The 14384-nt window shown below is 49.1% G+C and overlaps 1 protein-coding gene across 8 annotated transcripts in view; it reads left to right on the top strand.

Moving 5' to 3' along the window:
* The window catches only part of NID2 (nidogen 2), a 57906-nt gene that overhangs the window by 36233 nt on the left and 7289 nt on the right, over nucleotides 1-14384 (top strand). For 3 of the 8 annotated variants that reach the window (XM_034648313.1, XM_034648308.1, XM_034648309.1), the window contains exons 10-15: nucleotides 261-356; nucleotides 652-780; nucleotides 1642-1785; nucleotides 8944-9063; nucleotides 9841-10074; nucleotides 13650-13871. In XM_034648313.1, coding sequence (XP_034504204.1) covers nucleotides 261-356; nucleotides 652-780; nucleotides 1642-1785; nucleotides 8944-9063; nucleotides 9841-10074; nucleotides 13650-13871 — 945 coding nt within the window. The remainder of the gene's footprint in view (nucleotides 1-260; nucleotides 357-651; nucleotides 781-1641; nucleotides 1786-8943; nucleotides 9064-9840; nucleotides 10075-13649; nucleotides 13872-14384) is intronic. The other 5 variants (XM_019807231.2, XM_011233902.3, XM_011233903.3 and 2 more) reach the window with 3 other exon arrangements.

The raw sequence follows: 14384 nt of genomic DNA, 5'->3' as shown, positions 1-14384 counted from the left end.
CACGGGGTCCTCCAGCTCTTGTTAACAGATGGCACAAGACACATTCAGCCGCTGTTAACCGAAGTGTTCTTATTTCTTCGTGAAAGCACATTCTGGTTCGAGTTGAGAGGGTAGTTTGGAGTGGGTGTTTGGGGCTGGGACTGAGAAAAGAAGACATGTACGGCGATTCCTATATATTTTGAGTTCTCAAGTTTGGTCATTTTAACCTTGTATTAAGTATTCCTTGTATTTACTAAAACATGTTTTCTGGTTATCTTTAGGTTTCAGACCTTGTGTTCCTTTCACCCGTGACATCCCCACAAGCCACAGAAATTGCTTTACATTTCTAAAAGAAAAGTTGTTAGTGTGTTTTTCTGGTAAATGTTGAGTGGGTTTTATTTTTTACCGTTTAAAGAATTCTCAGAATATTCAAATATTTTCCCTGTGGCTTATACTTGCATGACTTCAGATAAAGATTATCTGAAGGTTATCCTGCAACGTGCATTCACATCTGATCCTTAGAAATACTATATTTTGAACCCCCCCACGCCCCCAACTAATTTAATTGTTCTGTTGGACCTTCATGGCAGTGAGAAAATACTGGGTTTTCAGACCTGCCACTTGGGGAACCCTTGATTGAAGCAGTGCTTTTCTGTCCTTGTTTCTTCTTAGATGTAAATGAGTGTGCAGCTGGCTCCCATCACTGCGGCCCCAACTCCGTGTGTATCAACTTGCTGGGAAGTTACAGGTGTGAGTGCCGGAGTGGTTATGAGTTTGCAGATGACCAGCACACTTGCGTCTGTGAGTGCTAAGGCGTTTCTCTCTTTGGCCAAAATGGCGCTGACCCTTGCTCTTTGATTCATTAATGTTTCCACTCTGACCTACAGAAGTTCTGCCATATGGTTTTAGAAAACAGTTTAACATTGAAATAACCCAAGGCTATGGATCGGTTCAGCCCTGTGTTGTTGTTTTCCTCCAAACAGATACTTTTGGTGTTGAGTTATTCAAAGGTGTTCACTGAGTTGGGTTTCCCGTGTGTCTTGGTATTTGGCCCAATCATGTAACAAGACCATGAACCTCTAATACCAACAGTTCTAGATAGAAGTAAAATATTTCTCAAATTTAAATGAAATGGATTATAATTCAAAGAGCCTTTTTCCATGTGCCCAGCTATAGAACTCCCTCTGTAATAAATCTACCCTTTCTAGGGTAAAGAAAAAGAAAAAGAAATCTTTGGACCTAAAAGCAGATCCAAAAGAACTAGGATTCCAGATTTCATCCCATTGGTAGAGCCAGATGATAATAGAGAAAATACACTTTTTAATCCATCGGAATGAAAAAGTAGCCATTAGCATAGAGACTGTGTGTGTGTGTGTGTGTGTGTGTGTGTGTGTGTGTAGTTCTGGTGAGTTTACAGACTTGAATCAAGGACTATTTTAATGACTGGTCTTCATATCTACCCAGAGCAGCACTTCTCAAACTTGAACATGCATACAAGCCGTCTTGTTCAAAGTCAGATTCTGATTTCCTGGCTCTGGGATAGCGCCTTGTGAGCCCTCAGAGGTCCTGATGCGATTGGTGTGTGGATCACACTGTGAAGATCAAGTCTCCCCCATTCGCAGGCCTGAACTCTGGGACGTGCTTACGTTCTTCTCTTTTCAGCGATCACCCCACCTCCCAACCCCTGTGAGGACGGCAGCCACTCCTGCGCTCCTGCTGGCCAGGCCCGGTGCATTCACCACGGAGGCAGCACATTCAGCTGCGCCTGCCTGCCTGGTTACACGGGCACCGGGCACCAGTGTGCCGGTGAGTACCTGTGGGACGTCAGCCCCAGTGACCCTGAAAGTCACCTTGGATGCCGCATCCCCACGTAGCCAGACCTTTCTCAAAAGGACCTCTCCCTTTCTTGACTCACGCAGCCTGGGAATTGTCTAAAGAGCAAGAGAAAAGCTGTCTTTGAGTCAAAAAGCAGAGCCAAGGGTGATTCCCCTTGGACTAGATCGTGGAGTACATACGATTGTCCTTGGTGGAGACGTTCCTGGAGCACTGGGAAGCCAGTGCCAGCTTGTAGCTCCTGTTCCTGGGAGCTAGCGTAGCTGGAGGGACTTTGGGAGCACCCACTCACCTATTGGGGAGTCTCAGTTCTTCAGTCTTCTGGGTAATGGCTCACTCTAGCACTTGCAGTCCTGCCTGCCTTTTGGTTGCTACCCCACTGGTTGAAGTGGTATTTTAAGCAATCTCTAAACATACATGCGGTGCTTTCTCTCTAAATTTTTCCCTCCCTCCTGTCTCCCTGGAGAGAGGGGGAGAGAGAGAAAGAACTCTACCTTCGTAAGAGAATAGTAACACATACCTAAGTGCTCAAAACTTTTCTCCCGAAAATCTAAAGATGTTTAGGATGGTGAAGGCTTGATACAGTCTTTTATAAAATCACTAAACTGAAATGCAGGACTAACTTAAAATTTAACGTGGTTAAATAATAACAGTGATGCATGAGGTTGTTACTAAACGGTATAATTCTCTGGATATAAATGTTCGTGACACCGGGATCAGTAGTACTTTAATACAGAGATTATTGAGCAAATCTACATAATCCACTAAAGATTTTCGAAATATACGTGATGTGATGGAATTGAAACTCAATTTCATGCTGTTGATAATACCCCAAAATTATGGTAAAATGAGACCCTGGGAATGAGAGAATGGTGGGGGAGGGTCTGTTTGGGGATTATGAAGCTGAAACACAGGCTTTCCCCCGTCTCTCCAAATCACTGCATGCATTGGCCAGGCCGCTGTACACCTGGGCACCCTGAGCTGACTTGCTAGAACAGCTGTGTAACTCCTGGGAGCTTTACAGCAGCTTAAATAGCATGACCCCCCCCTGCCCCGCCTCAACCAAATGTTTGCTTCTCATCCTCGTCCTGTTCCTCTTCCCTTTGGTCTCGGCGGAGAGGCTGCCTGAACCAGCAGACAGAAGCCATGTGTTATGGACAGAACAAATGTATCAGGGCAGCACAGCCATCCTGTCCTTCCCAGATGTGACGGGCCATTTGGTATTGTCTGAACTGGCTCTTTAATGTTTCCACTTCTGTTGTACAGAAGCTCTGCTGTAGGGTTTTCTCAAAAACATGGTTTATACTGAATGACCCAAGGCTGTGGCTCAGTTCAGCCCTGTTTTGTTTTGTTTTGCTTTTTTTCCTCCTAAAAACACCCCCTGCTGTAGAGCTCGAGTGTTTCTCCAGTTAGACTGAGGTAGATTTGGAATTCCAGATGCTTCTCTGACTTGACCAGCCCAAGAGCTCCACCTGTCACAGGACTCTACAGACAGAGGGTCGCCTCCACAGGTGTGCGGGTCAGGGTGTGAGGGGCACTAACTCCTCATTGTTCTGTTATTTCTCACAGTGGGAATGATATTTTTTCCATTCTCGTGGAACCTTGCCATTCAGTTTCTTTCCTTCTTTTTTTTTTTTTAAAGATTTTATTTATTTGAGATAGAGTGAAAGAGAGAGAGAGAGAATACGAGTGGGGGGGGGTGCGGAGGGGCAGAGGGAGAGGGAAAAAGCAGGCTCTCCGCTGAGCAGGGAGCCTGACACGGGGCTCAATCCCAGGACCCTGAGATCATGACCTGAGTGAAAGGCAGGTGCTTAACCAACTGAGCCACCTGTCGTTCAGTTTCATTTAACACACTGCTGGCTCTAAGAAATGAGACTGCGTGGAGAATCAAAATCTTGTCAGAATTTTGTACTTAGACATCTGGCTGCTTAGGACAGCAGAGATGGTACTTTGAAGGTATTTAACTCCTTAGGTCTGTGGTTTAAAGCTAACAAGTTGAGGGGCGCCTGGGTGGCACAGCGGTTGAGCGTCTGCCTTCGGCTCAGGGCGTGATCCCGGCGTTATGGGATCGAGCCCCACATCAGGCTCCTCTGCTATGAGCCTGCTTCTTCCTCTCCCACTCCCCCTGCTTGTGTTCCCTCTCTCGCTGGCTGTCTCTATCTCTGTCAAATAAATAAATAAAATCTTAAAAAAAAGAAAGCTAACAAGTTGAAATTAATTGGAGCCTAGATGTGATGAGTGTTAATAATCAGAGTGTTAATTGAGTTAGTCGCTTCTTGCCTTAATCGCTTCTAGAATCATTTTCTTTTCTTTCTTTTAACTTCTACTTGTCCTGTAAGACTTTGATGACCTTTGGGGCTATATTAGGACCTTGAAATTGGCCACTTTTCCATGTTGAGAACTTTTGAATAGTGCCATTCATTGTTATTACTGCCCTCTTGCTGACTTTTGCCATTTTTAATTGTCCCTATTCAATCTCTGCTTCTCTACTTTTTCTCTGGAACCCACAAACTTTTAAAAACCTGCCAAACCCATCAGTTGCTTCCCTAGTGTATTAGTTGTCTATTGCTGCTAACACATTACCCCCAAATAGAGCAGCTTAAAACAGTACACACTTATCATCTATAGGTCAAGGGCCTGGGAATGGCTTAGCTTGGTCCTCTGCCTTAAAGGGTCCTACAAAGCGGGAACAAGGGGTGTGGTAGGCTTGGGGTCTCATCTAAAGGCCTAACTGGAGAAAGATCCTCACGTGGTTACTGGCAGGATTTAGTTCCTTGAGGGCAGAGAGCCTCAGGTCCTTGCTAGCTGTTGCCTGGAGATAACCTTCAGCTAGCTTCTTGACACATAGACCTGGAACAAGGTAGCTTACTTCCACCAAGCCAGTGGCAGAAAGTCTGCTAGCAAAATGGAACTTATAATCACAAAAGTGACATCCCCTCAATATTGCTTTGGTGTATTGGTTAGATGCAAGTTCCTCAAGGAAAGGAGATTACACAGGATTGCAAATGCTAGGAGGTAGGGACCTTGGGGTTCCCTAGAGGCTGCCTCCCAGAATCAGTTCAAGCTTTTCAGACTGGAGTAGTGGAAAATGAACATTTTCCTAAAGACCTATGCCATGCCCAAATCGATCTAGGCTAATCATGAAGTGTGTGTGTGTGTGTGTGTGTGTGTGTGTGTGTGTATGCACACGCATCATGCACATATTTAAAGGCATGCCACGGTGTGCATGTGTCTCTGTGACCACAGAGAGAAAACAGCAAAATAGAGAAAACTGGAGATAAAGGCTCTATTTTGTGGAAAGTGTGCCTTTTTGAAGCACACATTTCTTTACTCCATTAAAGTAGCAGTAAAAGGGTGTGTGGGTTTTTTCTCTAGCCAGTTTGTCAAAAGCTGAGTTCCCTGGAGAGGCTGGACTTGGCTTTGGGCTCTCAGTCTAGTCTGAGTCACTAGCAGGAATTACTTTTATCCAAGTAGAATTAAATCTTTTCCAGCTTCCCTCAATCAACCCCGATTTCAATGGTTTCAGGGCTTTTTTCAACCTTGAGTTGGTGCGAGCTGATGTTTCTCAGGCCTGTTTGTCCTCCTCGATCTTGGTGACTTTGCTAGGTGCAAAAGCAGACTGTCTCGAGTCCGGATCTTTCCACGGAGGAGCAAGTGTGAGTTGAACAGGTGGGATGTCACTCAGCCCTTACTGCTCAGGCAGGGCATGAGAAGAGGTATGTGGAGTATTTCTCTCAGGTCTCCTGTCCTACGAATGGAGAGGTTAGGTGAGGTATGGTAACGTTGGTGCAGTCACAGGAGGAGAAGAGGGCAAGGCTTGAAAGGAAGGAGTTTCCTACACTCATGGGTCCCAAGGAAAGGGTTGCCACATTCCACATGGGGAAACAACTAGCAGGGTGCTTGATTGACTAGGTGGGGAGTGAGAACTTGTGGGCTGAAGCCTTTACTGGGGTCTGGAAATTTCACTGGATGGTGTGGAAGCAAAGGGGGTGGGGTGGGGTGGGATGGGTTAGCGGGGAGCTAGAATCTGGTAATCCAGTGATTGGGTTTGTTTCTTTTTTTTTTTTTAATTATTTTATGTTAGTCACCATAGAGTAGATTGGGTTTGTTTCAAAGGAACCTGGTTTTGGGTGTAGGCAGAGTGAGGGCAGTGAGAAGAGTGTTGAAACACTGATGTATGAATTCAAAATGGAGGATTTTAACAAATTTTCCGTATAGGTTTCTTGACTAGCTTGACAGGTAATAGAATGGAGAACGATACGGGGATTGAGCCACGTTTCATTATCTGAACAGCAAAGGAGCTCTACTGTGCCTGAACCTCAGTGTCCTAACAGCCCCTAAAGACCCTTGACGTTGATTGTTAAGCATAAATGGCAGCCCCCTCCCCCAGTGGTACAACAAGGAGTTTCTCCCTTGCCAAGGGGCTGAAAGTCTTTCCATACGTTCTGTCCTGACACTTGACATCCTGTGACATAGGAAAGAGCTCCTCTTCCTTGCTCAGAAGCCCTAGTTCCCTCCCGCCGTCCTCAGCGTTAGCCCTCTGAGGAGGAGCCATAGCCTGCTCTGAGCTCAGGCCCTGGAGTGGCTGACTGGACTATTTTCTGTCATGGTGGGAGGTCTTCCAAGGAGGCACCGAGGGCTGTGCTTTGGGGAGCCTTAACCCTCTCCAGCCTTTAGGCTCCTTACTTGTGATGCTTTCCACCCCTCAAGGGCTTTCTCCCTTTTGGTCATTTATAACCATTACTGTCCCCCATGACTCTCATATCTGTGGAGAGGATGACTGCTCTTTCACTCTGATCGGAAGTCCTAGGCCATAGGCTTTAAGAACATGAGTTAACTTGGTAGCCCTGGGGCATCCCCTCTCTCTTAGTTCAAAAAATAATCTCAAGAAACTGATCCCTGGGTTCTAGAAATAGGCTTTGTGTCTCAGGAATTCCTGCTTCCTGTCATTGCCTGGGGTTCCTGTTAGCAGAGAAGTGCTTTTAGCATGTGTATGATGAATAGCTTTAACTTCCTGCATTGACTTTCCTGCTGGGTGTTCATTCTTACAGCTTTGGTTTGGCAGGCCCAGGGGACTGCGTGGCCACCGGCTTCACCCACCTTGGTATTGGGGTTGTCCTTTTGAAGAGACAGAGAGCCAAACTCGCGGATAATTAAATATGACAGTACAGAACCCGTATCGATTAGATTAGAGGTAGGGTTTTTGTTGTGATTGGTTTTGTTTGGTTTCTTTTCGGTTAACTGAGGAGCTAACCAGAAAACCTGGTTTGGTTCTGACTTTACAGATGAATGTATAAGTACTTTCCCGCCTTTGTAGGTGGACAGGAAGGTCACCGGCGAGGCCAGCTGCTCATCTGAGCCTGTCTGGGTGGCATGAAACTTGGTTGTGTCAAGCATGCAGGATTATTTGGGACTTAAGGGGGCTCATTTATTCTGACCAAACTTCTGCAAGACTGAGGACACACAGAGTGTGAATTTGCTAATTTAATCACAGTGTAAGAGATTCCTCTCCTGTGAATAGAACGTCTGGGTTTCACGTCCAGGGTGTCCGTCAGCTCACCGGTACCTGGGAAAGGCACTTAGCCATGGGAAGGGGCCTCAGGGAGGGTGTGGTCATAGCAGGGCTGGTACTAAGAGCCCTAGAGCGGATTTCATCTGTTGCCTGGGAGGCAGGGCGAGGAGCCACCTCTGTCCCCAAGCTGATGCACCGCACGTCCAGGCTGTCACTGTCTGGCGTCCTGGGCTCTCTGTGTCTCTGGCGCAGGCTGTAGCGAATCGATGCAGTTCACTTCTGGGGCTCACATTCTTCTAGGCTTCACTGATCACCCCAACCCACATTTTTAAATCAGTTTTTGGGTGTCTTTGGGGAAGCGACTGCTTTCTTTTCAGTTGAGCCTTGATCAGACCTACACCCTTTATCCTCCTTTTACTCTGGAAGACTTCCTGTCTTTGCAGATAGCTTATCTCAGTCACTGGCCATTGGTTTTATGTCATGTATTTTTTTTTAAGGAATTTTTAATTTTTTAAATTTTTAAATTTTTAAAAATTTTTATTTCTCATTTTAGAGAGAGAGACACAGAGAGAGCGTGCACGAGAGAGGTGAAGGGCAGAGGGAGAAGCAGACTCCCTGCTGAGCGGGGAGCCCAGGATCATGACCTGAGCCAAAGGCAGACGCGTAACCAACTGAGCCACCCAGGCGCCCCCCCTTTTTTTTTTTAAGTAATGTCTACACCCAACGTGGGGCTTGAACTCACAGCTCCAAGATCAAGAGTCGCATGCTCCACCAGGCACCCCTGGCCGTTGGTTTTAACAGTTGGACTCTCAGAGGTTTCTGGAGGGCAAGGCAGAGTGCCTTGCTACTGTCCGCACATGCTGATTGCAGTAAATGAAAGGACTATAAGCTGGCGTTTGTTTGAAGTTCCGGGATGTTGCAGTTTTGAGAACCAGGAAAATCTTCTGGTATCGTGTGGAGGGGGGCGGCTGAATTGTTGATGCTGATAAGCCTGACAAATTGAGATTTTCTTTTTTCTGTGACAAAATTTTTCTTATACTTTTCTATCCCTTCTAAAGGTAGGAAGTAGAGAACATTTTGATTAGTTGGGCATGGTAGGTAGGAGGACTGTGATTGCATGACGCCGAGGGTGCTTGTGCCTTAGCTGAAAGGCCGTCAGGAGCCGCCTCCGGCCACTGGGCTGTGTGCTCTGCACCGAGATGCTGTAGGGCCAGGGCACCAACAATGCAAGAGCAAAGCCATTGTTACACGTATTTGGGAGGAAATGAATGATTGACAGTTGAAGGCTAGTTCAAAGGTGAGAACTTCCTGGAATTCACTGTGGATGCACGATGCTCTAGAAATACACTGCAGGATATTTTTTCCTGGAAGTGAGCACACGTTCGATTTCTACATTGTGCATTCTTAACACCCATGTCCCTCGACTTTGTACGTGAAGCTTGCCTCTAGCTGTCATTATAGTCCTGCTCATGCCCAAAGGTCTTCTAAGGTTGCTTGAGCCCTTATCATTGACTCATGCGTCCTAAGGCCGTGTATACAGTAGCCCCAGTTGTGTGCAGTGAAGTCATGCTGTTCCTTCCTCCCTTCCCACCCCCTCATCCCTGTTCCTGCCTCCACAGATGTTGATGAATGCTCGGAAAACAGATGTCACCCCTCGGCTACCTGCTACAATACCCCCGGCTCCTTCTCCTGCCAGTGCCACCCTGGCTATCGTGGCGATGGATTTCAGTGCACACCTGGTAAGGTTTGGAGAGCTAGACGAGGCACAGAAAACCCTGGCTCCTTCGATGCGAATTTTCTACAGACTTCAGTCCACCCTTACTGGAGACCAAGGCTTTTCCTGTTCCCTCTAGCTGCCTCGTTTACTGAGAGTTCAGTGGTTATTAGCATTCTGGGAGGCCGGGGGATGTCCTGTCCATTGTCCTACCTAGTGTCCCACCGGTTGTGGTCAGCGCCCTTCGTGATCTAAGTGTCATGTACATGAAGTAAGGAGACCCAGCTTCCTGGACAGGAGCTGTACGCACTGCTGAGCGGGTGGAAGCCCCCAGGACTATTGTAGGAGGTCTTGGCCAGTGCAGTGCAATATAGTGATTGCCATTGACCCAGGGCTTCTCAGACTCAAATTCTGGACTTTGGTAGCTAAACAAAGTTTTACTTCTTTTCTCCCGAGCCTCTTGGGATGTTTGGACAGAAGCCACGGGCTGTTCTTCATTTTAGCCAGACGGCAGCGGGGACCCTACGGGCTGAGGGAGGGGTCATTTTACAGTATGGTCAGCTCAGGACAGGGTGACCTGTGAGATGTAGGGAGAAATTGGGGAGATAGTGGCAGAACTGAAAGAATCCAGGAGTTCGAAATCTCAGTGCCTTGCTCTTTTTCCCATGGGATGCTGGCTTCCAAGTATACGGAGGGAAAAACAACCCTCAGACAGGAGACTTTTGAAGTTAGCCGGTAAGAGTGGATGGGTTGCAGTGTCTTATTGCTCCTTTGTGCAACCCCTTCGCCCCGGCCTCGGAAGACCCGTCGTCAGGGCTGACCCCCTGTGAAGAGCGGCAGCGCCAGGCCCAGGCCCAGCACGCCGCCTACCCCGGCAGCCTGCCGCACGTCCCCCAGTGCGATGAGCGCGGCGGCTTCCTGCCCCTGCAGTGTCACGGCACCACCGGCTTCTGCTGGTGCGTGGACCCCGACGGCCGCCAAGTCCCCGGCACGCGCACGCCCCCCGGCTCCACGCCACTGCGCTGCGGGCTGCCAGGTGAGCCGGGCAGGGACGGGAGCCGCGCCAGGCTCGGCCTGGGGCTCGGGGAGCCGAGCGGAGCTGACCGGGGCGGGGGGCTGGAAGGGTCTGTGCACCTGTGGGCACATTCGTGTGGCAGGGACGGACGGACAGACGTGGGATCCCCGTTGCGCGTTGGCCTGCGGCCTCACACTGGTCCGGGACAAGCCTGGACGTGGACGTGGAGTGTGTGGGTCAGGCCGAGGCCACTGCCCTGCGTCCGTCACGGCCGCTTCGGGCGACCTGCGAGCGAGAGGATCTTGCCAGACCGGCCTTTTTTGCGAAAGGAAGACTGGCTTCCCATATTCCTCCCTCCCTTCCCTCTGCCTTCCGAACCGCCGGGAACAGCGTGCCGGCCGTGTTGGGACAGGCAGGAGGGCCAGGTGGGACACGTGGGTGGGCCGGCGAGTTTGCTGCCCGCCAACTACCCAGCTGACTGCCGCCAGGCCTGGCACGTTGATGCGGGGCCCTCTGCGCCCCCGCCACCCAGGCCGGCCGCTCAGAAGAGGGGCGGGAACCGTCGTTGGCCGGTGCGGCGGGCGATGCTGCTGGTGAGCTCGGCCTGACGGTGCTGGCGCCTCGCGTCCGGGTGGGGCCTGGGGTTAAGTGCGCACGTTTCATGCCAACTGCAGATGTTCGGGGCAGACTTGTGTTCCTTGCCGCATTGTTCAGAATGGGAAGAACTGTATTATGAAGAACATGGGACTGATTTAATACCATTTTAGCCAAAATAATTCCTATAGCCATGAGCTTGCCATTCAGAGGTCCATTTTTACTACTGAAAAAGATAAATACTAATTTTGGTTTTTCATGTATAAGAGTAAGAAGAGCCGGAGAATTACCACCGGGTTTGATCCCTTCAATAACATCATTATGGCCAGCACATCAGTGCTTCTAAGATTCATATAGATAAAAATCGGTAATGCTTGATTCTGATGTATGTCCTTGTTTCCACAGTGACACTCCTAGTTCCTCTCTGTCCCTATTTTTAGGAAAAGATGTAGCAGGTCCAAAAAAAATACAACCACCCAGAAAAATCCTGTTTCACTCCTGCCTACTCTTTAAAAAGTCTTGGTTCTAACTCCATCTGGGATTTAAAGAAATCAGATGGTTGGGACACGCCTTAGGGAACGGTTCAGAGTTCTGTTACACTTACTAAGACAAGCCTGTGTTAAGGACAGTGATTCAGAAGGGAGCCAAGAGAGTGAGAAGTTAACGACTAGAGGAGGAACACGTTCTCTCAGGCACTCTTTCTGCATGGCCCAGACTTCTCTCCTGGTGCTGGTTTGGCCTCGGCTGCCACTCCTGACTAGTCTCGTCTGCATTAATGGGGTTGGCTTAAAGGGAAGGAAAACACTGCATCCAAGATTTCAAAATACTTAAAGCCCTGCCAACCAAAAACAGAAAAGAAAGAAATCTGTGGTTGAATTAAGCAGGAGCTTCAAATAGTAAGGAACGAGAGGGAGGCACACATATCACTGATGTGAGGTGCCCATTTCCCAGAAGCTGGGTGTGCTGTGTGTCCGCATTCCAGACAAAGAACTTTGCCTTGTTGGGCGGTCCCCTGAACCAAGAACGTACCCTCTGAGTTTGCAGTGTGGGCCTGGGGCAGTGTTGGGAACTTCTGCAGGGAATCCCACCCTGAGATGGATGGCTAGTGTTTGAGGAAGTGACATTTCCCCATCTGGGGTCTCTGAGACACATCTGGGGGAGGAAGTCAGAGACCCTCCTTCTCCATGAGGTCTTAAAGAGGGCGTGGCTTCCCAAGGGTCATAAGCTATAGAGATGACCTGAAGAGTGTCCACTTCCCCTAAACCTGGTAAGTCTTATAGTTGAGCTAGTTGGGTTTGAGTTCTAAGGATTTTATTTACCACCCTCCCGCTTTCCTAGACATAGGACCAAAGTGTAATGTTTCCAACTTTGTTCTTTGAAGCCATTGGAAGTTTGACCAAAGGAGTGCCATGAAATGACTGTGTTTTAAAGGGACTCCCTTCCTGGCTGCTGGTAGTTTACACTGGGGGGCAGGAAAGAGGGGGGAAGCCACTAATGAGTAAGAAAGCTTTGGTAATAATCCTAGCAGGAGACCATGGGGCTTGGACCAGGGTGATAGGGGTGGATGCGGTGATAAGTGAAGATTTTCTGAATGTATTTTGAAGGGACACCTGACATTTTATGACCAGTCGGATATGGAGAGCGAGAGAGAGAGAAAGGAGTCGAGTCAATTGGGCCTGAACAATGGAAAATGGAGGTGCTGTTTACTGATAGGGAAAAGTCTAGGGGAGAGCAGCTTTGACGGTGGAAAGCAGGGGCCTCATTTTGTTCTGAGATGGATGTTATACATCCAGTTGGTGGTATCTAGAAGGTACTTGGCTGTAGGATTCTACAGACCCCAGGCTTTCAGTTGCACAAATTAAAAAAGAAGCACCGTCAGGTGTGCCTGGGTAGTGCAGTCGTTAAGCGTCTGCCTTCGGCTCAGGGGTGATCCCGGCGTTCCGGGATCGAGTCCCACATCGGGTTCCTCGGCTGGGAGCCTGCTTCTTCCTCTCCCACTCCCCTGCTGTGTTCCCTCTCTTGCTGGCTGTCTCTCTGTCACATAAATAAATAAAATCTTAAAAAAAAAAAAAAGCACCTTCTATTTGAGTTCCTTTAGATAAGCCTATGCTAGCTGGGTGGCTGAGTTATTTAAACATCCTACAGCCGAATCCCTGCAGACGGAGAACTGCCATGTTTGTGACAGAGTGACAGCACTGTGGGAGCAAGGCTGGGAGGAAACAGCTAGAGAAACTGGTCTGCAGGAGCTCCCAGGTGGTTAAGCCCGGTGGTGGTGGTGGTGGTGGTGAGCTGGGAGGGGGAGCAGGGAGAGGGGGATGCTGGAGACAGGAGGGGGCAGAGCTACATGGCGGGAAGCCGGAGCAGACCCGGGAAAAAGGTTCAGCTCTGAGCCAAAGGGCTTCCAGGAACTGGAGTGTCTAACAGTACGGAGTTGTTGGCCACAACCCCTGCTGTGCTCGCACATACTAATGACCGCAAGTCTTACTCCATAGTTTTCCAGTGAGCAGACAGGAGGGCCACATAGGTGCAGCACGCAGGGATAGTTTCTAAGACACATGGCCAGTCTCCCAATTGCCCTCTCAGCTGTAGGTCCTGGAGCCCAAACCAAGTGGGAATGAATAAATGATACCTTTAAATATCATGTAGGTCACTGAGTCCCTGAGGAGGGTCCCCACCAGGCACTCTGTTAGCAGAGGCCCTGGACCCAGGCAGAGTGGTCCCCGTGGGCCTCTCCTGGCCTCAGAGTGCCCTGCACCCCTGATTTTACCTCCTCTTGCTCTCTATTGATGTGGCTGGGCTTTGATGACAAGTCCTCTTGGCCCCTCCATATCCCTGTGGAGAGCTGCTTAGAGCGCCTGACCGCTGCGGTCTGGTGTCCAGAGGGCTTGGCCGGGGCCCTGTTGGTGGACACTAGGAGGGAGGCCAGGTGTGGGGATCTTCAGCTACATGCTGTATTCTGTCCTTGGCTCACCATCAAAGGCTTTTTGTCCCCATCTGCTCAGAGCCCACCCAGAGGCCCCGGACTGTCTGTGAGCGCTGGAGGGAAAATCTGCTGGAGCACTACGGTGGCACGCCCAGGGACGACCAGTACGTGCCCCAGTGTGATGACCTGGGCCACTTCATCCCCCTGCAGTGCCACGGGAAGAGTGACTTCTGCTGGTGCGTGGACAAAGACGGCAGAGAAGTGCAGGGCACCCGCTCGCAGCCAGGCACCACCCCTGCATGTAAGCAACCCAGGGACCACCCCCATTCACCTCAGCTGCTCAGAGGGCTTGCTGGAGGCCAACTACCAGCTGTGGGTGAAGGTGGGGAAATGGGGGGTCACCAGGTCCGGTGAAAGTAGTCACTAATACACCATGTTGGTTTATACTCTGGTCCACCCGAGATCCCAATTTGGATTTCATGTTTGGTTTCGTCATTAGCAGTTTCTGTAATTAGAACATCTGGAACTCCATTCAACACGCAGTTACCCCTCCTCCCCAGCCCAGGGTGAAAGGAGACACGTGTCGCCCTGGGGGCCCAAAGAAAAGCCGACAAGATATGGGCTAGTTTCCTTCCCTTAAAAAGAAAAAAGCCTTTTGCTTTGTTCTGAGGGAAATGTTTTGTTTTCTTCCTCCCTAGTAATTGGCAGTGTTTTATATAATCCTTGGGGAAAAAAACCCCTAGAAATTAGAATTTCTTTTAAGGAACATCTGGAACACATCTGTCTAGGGTAAAAGCCTTTTGATGTTTTTGGA

Source organism: Ailuropoda melanoleuca, chromosome 20, assembly GCF_002007445.2.
Source record: "Ailuropoda melanoleuca isolate Jingjing chromosome 20, ASM200744v2, whole genome shotgun sequence".
NCBI classification, from domain to species: domain Eukaryota; kingdom Metazoa; phylum Chordata; class Mammalia; order Carnivora; family Ursidae; genus Ailuropoda; species Ailuropoda melanoleuca.
Note: the sequence above shows the minus strand (reverse complement) of the source record. Positions and strands in the feature narration are given on the sequence as shown.